Source organism: Lolium rigidum, chromosome 6 (assembly GCF_022539505.1).
Source record: "Lolium rigidum isolate FL_2022 chromosome 6, APGP_CSIRO_Lrig_0.1, whole genome shotgun sequence".
Lineage (NCBI taxonomy): Eukaryota > Viridiplantae > Streptophyta > Magnoliopsida > Poales > Poaceae > Lolium > Lolium rigidum.
This window is the reverse complement of record NC_061513.1, coordinates 115,290,791-115,297,398: the sequence shown is the minus strand read 5'-3', so window position 1 is coordinate 115,297,398 and position 6,608 is coordinate 115,290,791. Positions and strand designations below refer to the sequence as shown.

The following is a 6,608-nucleotide window of genomic DNA, read 5'->3' as shown; positions in this document are numbered from 1 at the left end:
AGTCGTGTTGTATTCGGATCACCCGCGAAAAATAAAGGTTGTGTTCGGTCCGCTTCGTCCTTCCCATGCAAGGATGCGACCTGGGACGACTAACCATTGTCTTACATGTCAAATTACGTTGCTTAAAATCAGCAGATCGGAACCATCAGAGATCAAGACCGTATCATGCATGGACTGGTCGTAAAACTGATCTGCACATCTAATACTTCTTATAAAGCAAAACCTCACTAACTGCAATTAATGTTAGTCTATCTCTACATACAAAGCCATCCACATTATCTATTTCATTAGTCAATCAAATATCCTAATGAGGATCTTCCTCTTTACAAGATAAGGTTGACTTATTCACTCAGATGTTTCAAGTTTATTTGCATGCACTACTGTACATGATGAAAATGAAAAGTCTAGCAATGATCCAGTTGCACCTTAACTAGCTCAAATATACAAATGCAAATTATTCGATGTCATGCCATAGAAACTAGAAAGAAAAGAGTTGAAGAACTTGGTGGTGAGCACTATGCAATTTTAGCCGATGAGTCTAGTTACATTCCACATAAAAGACATTTAGCTCTTTGATTGCATTATGTTGATAAATCGAGGAGGCAATGGAAGAAGCACTACCGCTTTATCACTTAAGAATGCAATTGAAACTTTACTTATTAGTCAAGGCTTGGCTATGGAAAAAAAAATCAGTGGTTAAGCTTATGATGGTCAATTGATACAAAAGAGAAAGCTTTAAGAGACATGCTGTGATTATGCCACATGAAAACAGAGGTGAACACCAGTGAAGATGACGTATGGATACACAGGGTCTAAATACTGGATGATCGTTTTCTCACTCAGTCATCTTTGCGATGATTTGTTGGCACATCAACCCACAGGGACTTTACCAATGGTAGTGAAGGTATCAAAATTTTGAACGGCAAGTCGGAGATCACAAATTCAGAAACAACTTCACCTGCTGTCTTCCTGGAAGGTTCGATAGGATAGTGTTAGCCCCAAACATTCGGACTTATATACAGCTCTTCTTTATCTTGATAAGTCCGAAAGTTGCGGATCTGGTTTGGTTTGTACTCTCCAGATCCTCCTCCGCGGCGTAGTTGACCGGCGTCGTAACGCAGCTAGCCATGGCTGCCAAAGATGAACAGCACCAGCAGTCACCGCTGCACATCCTCTTCTTCCCGTTCCTAGCCCCCGGCCACCTCATTCCGATGGCCGACATGGCCGCGCTCTTCGCCTCCCGCGGCGTCAGGTGCACCATACTCACCACGCCCGTCAACGCTGCCATCATCCGCTCGGCCGTCGATCGTGCCAACGAAGCTCTCCGCGGCACCGGCTGTCCGGCCATCGACATCTCCGTCGTGCCTTTCCCTGACGTCGGGTTGCCGCCAGGTGCCGAGAACGCCATGGCCGTTACATCGCAGAGCGAGCGCGGCAAGTTCTATCAAGCGGTGAAACAGCTCCGAGAGCCCTTCGATCGGTTCTTGGCCGACTTTGGCCGCCAAGACGCCGTCGTGTCGGACAGTTTCTTCGATTGGTCCACGGACGCCGCAGCGGAGCACGGTGTCCCGCGCCTGGCGTTCCTCGGCAGCAGCATCTTCGCGCGGTCCTGCAGCGACAGCATGCTGCGCAACAACCCGGCGGAGAGTGCCCCCGACGACCCCGACGCCCTCGTTTCCCTGCCAGGGCTGCCGCACCATGTCGAGCTGAGGCGGTGCCAAATGATGGACCCGGCCAAGAGGCCGGAGCACTGGGCAATGTTCCAGAGCTTGGACGCGGCGGACCAGAAGTGCTTCGGCGAGGTGATTAATAGCTTCCGCGATCTGGAGCCAGACTACGTCGAGCACTACCAGAGGACGCTCGGTCGCCGCGCGTGGCTCGTCGGGCCGGTCGCACTCGCCGGCAAGGACATGGCTGTAAGAGGCACCAGCGCGCCCTCGCCAGACGCAGACAGCTGCCTCCGGTGGCTAGACACCAAGCAGCCTGGCTCGGTAGTGTACGTCTCCTTCGGCACAATGACCAGTTTCGCACCATCCGAGCTACACCAGCTTGCTCGCGGCCTCGGCCTCTCAGGCAAGAATTTCGTGTGGGTGATTGCCCGCTCAGGCCCAGACTCTTCAGAGTGGATGCCTGAAGGCTTCGCCGAGCTGATGGCGCGTGGCGACCGCGGCTTCATCATCCGAGGCTGGGCACCGCAGATGCTCATCCTCAACCACCCGGCCCTCGGCGGGTTTGTCACGCATTGTGGTTGGAACTCGACTCTGGAGGCCGTGAGCGCCGGTGTTCCGATGGTCACGTGGCCACGCTACGCGGATCAGTTCTACAACGAGAAGCTCGTCGTGGAGGTGCTCAATGTGGGAGTCAGCGTCGGCGCCAAGAACTACGCATCGGCTATGGAGGCCCACGAGGTGATTGCCGGTGAGGTAATTGCTGAATCCATCGGGAGACTGATGGGCGGCACTGAGGAAGGCGACACGATACAAAAGAGGGCTAAAGGTCTCTGTGTGGAGGCGCGGAGAGCGGTGGAGAACGGCGGATCTTCCCACAGTGATGTTGGAAGGCTCGTGGATGAGTTGATGGCTAGGCGAAGCCGTGTGAAGGTTGGAGAAGACATCTCCACAAACTGATAAATTCTGATCCGATGGCTCGTCTATAATCGTACAACCATATATATTTCCCCACATGCAAACAGTATTTACCTTTTCACGAATTATTGGTATTATCCGACTTCAGTTCGACAACAGACTTGATACACGATAAGCTACATGTATGGTTAGCCAAGTTCACGAATTCAAACTAACTGCCCTGAAATGATGACCTGATAAATCATACGCACAGCGACATAAATAACACATAAGTCATTCAAACCGGCAAACCACATACTACAGTTCTACTTAGAAGCATGCGTGGTTAAGCGTCAGGGGTCATAAATTTTCAAGATTGTTTTCTATCAAAAAAGTGATTGGGGCGATAAAAGTCACGCTCAAGTTTAGTGTTATAGCCCAACGCGAACCCTCCTTGGATTGGATGAATCACACCGAAGCGAGGATAGCACATATCGCATACAGGCTCCACCTTGCTATCTTCACATACACATGTCCTCATCACATAAGGATGTTGACGGTAGCATGTCTTGCAAACGCAATCCGCTGAAGAACAAATACACAGAGAAGCAAGGTCAGAGACTAATGTAAGAATGCAACATGCATGACAACGACTACCCCACCCAACATGGAAACCAAGGAAACTGTAGGCTTCAGTAATTGGTTCATCTGAATACACAGGAAACAAAACTCTGTCATTCCCTCGGCTCCTCAAGTCAAATAATGAAATAAGCAATGGAGGATAGAGTACGAAATTCAGCTTGAAAGTACTTCTTAACGAGGGAGAGGGAAGCAATATGTGTGAATCATATGTGCCTTTGAAGATCGTACTCTTGCTGTGCACTGACAAAAGAGGATCTGATCAATTAGATACATACCTAGAGAGGGGTGCATGTGACGATTTCATTGACATTCTTTCCTCTATGATTGAGCTCAAAAAAGAAGAGAGTGCGAGGAGCGGGCATGAAGGAGAAGCAGCCAGAGAGCTTCCGACGTGCCACAAAGTTTCCATGAGTCCAGCACATGCCCCTGTTAAGTCTGCTTCCTTCAGTCACCGCACCAGGAGTAGGTTCGTACTCATCACACTAATCCACCAATCAATCAGGAAAAAGGAATTAGTACATGTAGTAATAAGGTGAGAAAAGTAATTGGTTTGTTTTTGCAAGAACCAAAGTCCCTTTTTCTTCCCAAACTTTTCACTAGGCTTCATGTTTTCCCCCAAAGTTTTATTTGGCTCACTAAACCCCCTAAACTACAAATAGTGGTCCATTTAACCCCAAATGGACCATTATTCGCAGTTTCAGGGGAAAATATGAGCCAAGCAAAATAAGTTCAGGGGAAAAGCGTACATTTTTCTTTTATTATGAACGAAAAGGAATTTGACACAGATAACAAGGTAAAAGAACATAATAGAAAAATGAGCATATATTGCTTTGGGTCTGAAAAAAAAGATATTGGCACAGGGCAGGGAAAACAAAACAAAAAAGCACCAAACGACTGAATTTTCTTAGTCGGTGCTTCCTCTGGTCGTTCAGGTATTAGGAAAATATGGAGTATGGAGACGGTGCCTGAAGCATCCATCGGAAGTGAAAACAGTAAGCAGTAAAGATTGTTCTAGTGGAGTCTAATTCAAAGCGGTGAAACTATAGTCCTAAACTGCAATACCAAATTGCTAGGCAGGAAAGTTTAGTAAGGAAGAACAAATCACCGGATGCATAGTGTTGTACCACTCGAGGCATTTCTGCACAATCTTGCGATCGCGATCTAAGCGTTCCAAGTGGCCCAGCACCTTTGGCCTAACAAAAGACATACACACGGATCAATTAAGAAGCCCGCAAATGTTGAACATGATAGACAGGATGCGAACTGCACGGTCATGCGATCCCATTCCGATCGATGAGAGATTTGATTTGTGCGCATCAATCAATCGAACTGCATGGAGGGGACTGGCCACTCGAACCTGTTGGTAGGTCAGCGGCACGCCGGCACGGATGGGCTCGTGATCCGGCCGGAGGAAAGGCGAGAAGGCGCGCGGCAGCCACCCCCACCACCTTCTTGCCTCCGTCTCCTCCTCATCCTCATCGACTGGCACCACGGGTCCGGGTACCTACTCAACGGTTTGCCTCCAATGAGGCCATGAGTCTCTTCTGCCTTCGCTGTGGCATCGGCGGCGCCCACCATGCCGGAAGTGTGGTGCTACTCAGAGTTCGACGCGGTGGCGAGTCTCCTTCACTGGGATGCCGATCCTTGGCTGCGGTGTAGGTGGCGCCAATCTTGTTCACCTTGTTGGAGGACTCGCCTCGCTCGCGCCACGTCGTCCTTCCTTCGATCCCTATTTAGCAGAGCCCGTCCCGGTGAGACTTGAGAGTCTCCTCCTATTAGAAGTCAAGATCCCAGTATCCCACATCCCCACTACGTATCGGCAACGAAATCGTTTCACAGCCGTCAAAGAAATGATCACAACCGTTGAATATCTGAAGCATTTAGTTTCTGCTTCGAATTTCTTCAGTAAGGATCCTGGCATTGCCCCCTCAACCAAGCTTCAGTAGTGGAGCCGAGGAAATCTGGAATAGTGAACTTGATGAAGTCAGCAGTTCTCCCTTCTGGAGCTACATTCTCCCACTGAATGAGCCACTGCACCATAGGTAAGTTGTTTCTAGGAATTTGTCTGGTTTCCAGTACCAGTGATGGGCTTATCTTGATGATACCATCAGGACTAACCAAAGGTAGATCCGATCTGGGAATTGCTTTAGGCCCTAGGTGGGTTCTTGAGTTGGCTTACATGAAAGAAAATGATGAGCAGTGACTTCATATGCTAACTGAATTTTGCAAGCTGCATTGCCCACTTTCTGCAAACCATTAAATGGGCCATTTATAAAACTTGCTATGCAGTTTGAGAAAACCTATTAAACCAAAAAAAAATTGCGGGTATATTAAACCAAAAGTTGCCATTCGATGAGGTTGCACTCAGGTATACCATATCATTTCACTCTGTTTTGCTCAGCATGTTTCTTCATTCTTAGTTATGCTTGTCCTAATTTTGTTTCGGAGGCTTGATCATGTTTTTTTTTGCTTACATAAAGTCTCGGATATTGCCAACTCAAATATAGGAGGCGGGTGTATGTATAAGGGTGTGACTATTTCTCAGTCGGTTGAGAACTAATTTCGTTCTCAGTTAGATGATGTCAATAAATTTTAGTTGCAACTCATTTCGTAACTCATGACTAGCACGAATCAAGATGCAAATCAAATGGTGTAAAACTTGACTGAGCACGAAGTTAGTCTGAGAACTAGCAAATCCCTATGTATAATGCCTGTAAAGGGGGATCAAATAGAATTGTAACTGCATTCAGCTAAAGAGAGCCCCTTCACCAATTTATTTGGATATGTGAAGACCATGCACCTTACATAGGGTTGAAGACACTGATTCACCCTATTTGTTTGGCCTGAGGGAGTGAGGGTAATAAGAAGAGTTGTATCTGCGATCGACAGTCAGTGACTTGGATAATCTTTTCCAAAATTTTGCTTGAAAAAAATATCTTTGTCACAAATGATCACCAACAGAACTCCATATAATTTTACAATGTCATGCATGAATACTTGAGCAATTGCCAGTACTGTGTAAGGATGAGATAAAGGAATAAGATAGCACATTACGTGAATTTGTCCACCACTACCATTATCACCGGTTTGCCTTTGGACTTAGGCAACCTTTCTATGAAATCCATAGAAATGTGGGTCAATGCCATGTTAGGAATAGTCGGCGGGTCCAGAACTCTAGGACGGAGTGGATGCAAGAAAGACTAGGAGATGGGTTTGGTGGTCGCACATTGAGTCTACAGTGTAATTGAGTCTAGGGCGCAATTCTACACATATCATTGTGTTAAAGAGTTTGAAGAGAGATTCTATTCCTCCTTCATATGAGGCACATAATGTGCACATGGCTAGAGAGCATCACATTTTGCACGTCACCTTATTGTCTGGACATTGCTTTTGGAAAACCTT

At 47.2% G+C, this 6,608-nt stretch overlaps 1 protein-coding gene across 2 annotated transcripts; it reads left to right on the top strand.

Moving 5' to 3' along the window:
• Positions 1-1,101: 1,101 nt before the first annotated feature.
• LOC124668426 (anthocyanin 3'-O-beta-glucosyltransferase-like) lies at positions 1,102-2,627 on the top strand. Of its 2 annotated transcripts, XM_047205571.1 has the most exons (2): positions 1,102-1,252; positions 1,526-2,627. In XM_047205571.1, the coding sequence occupies exons 1-2, from the start codon at positions 1,128-1,130 to the stop codon at positions 2,625-2,627; spliced, it is 1,227 nt and encodes a 408-aa protein (XP_047061527.1). In that variant the 5' UTR covers positions 1,102-1,127. The 2 variants fall into 2 exon arrangements, with proteins under 2 accessions (XP_047061527.1, XP_047061526.1); XM_047205570.1 differs by having other exon boundaries at positions 1,102-2,627.
• Positions 2,628-6,608: the final 3,981 nt, after the last annotated feature.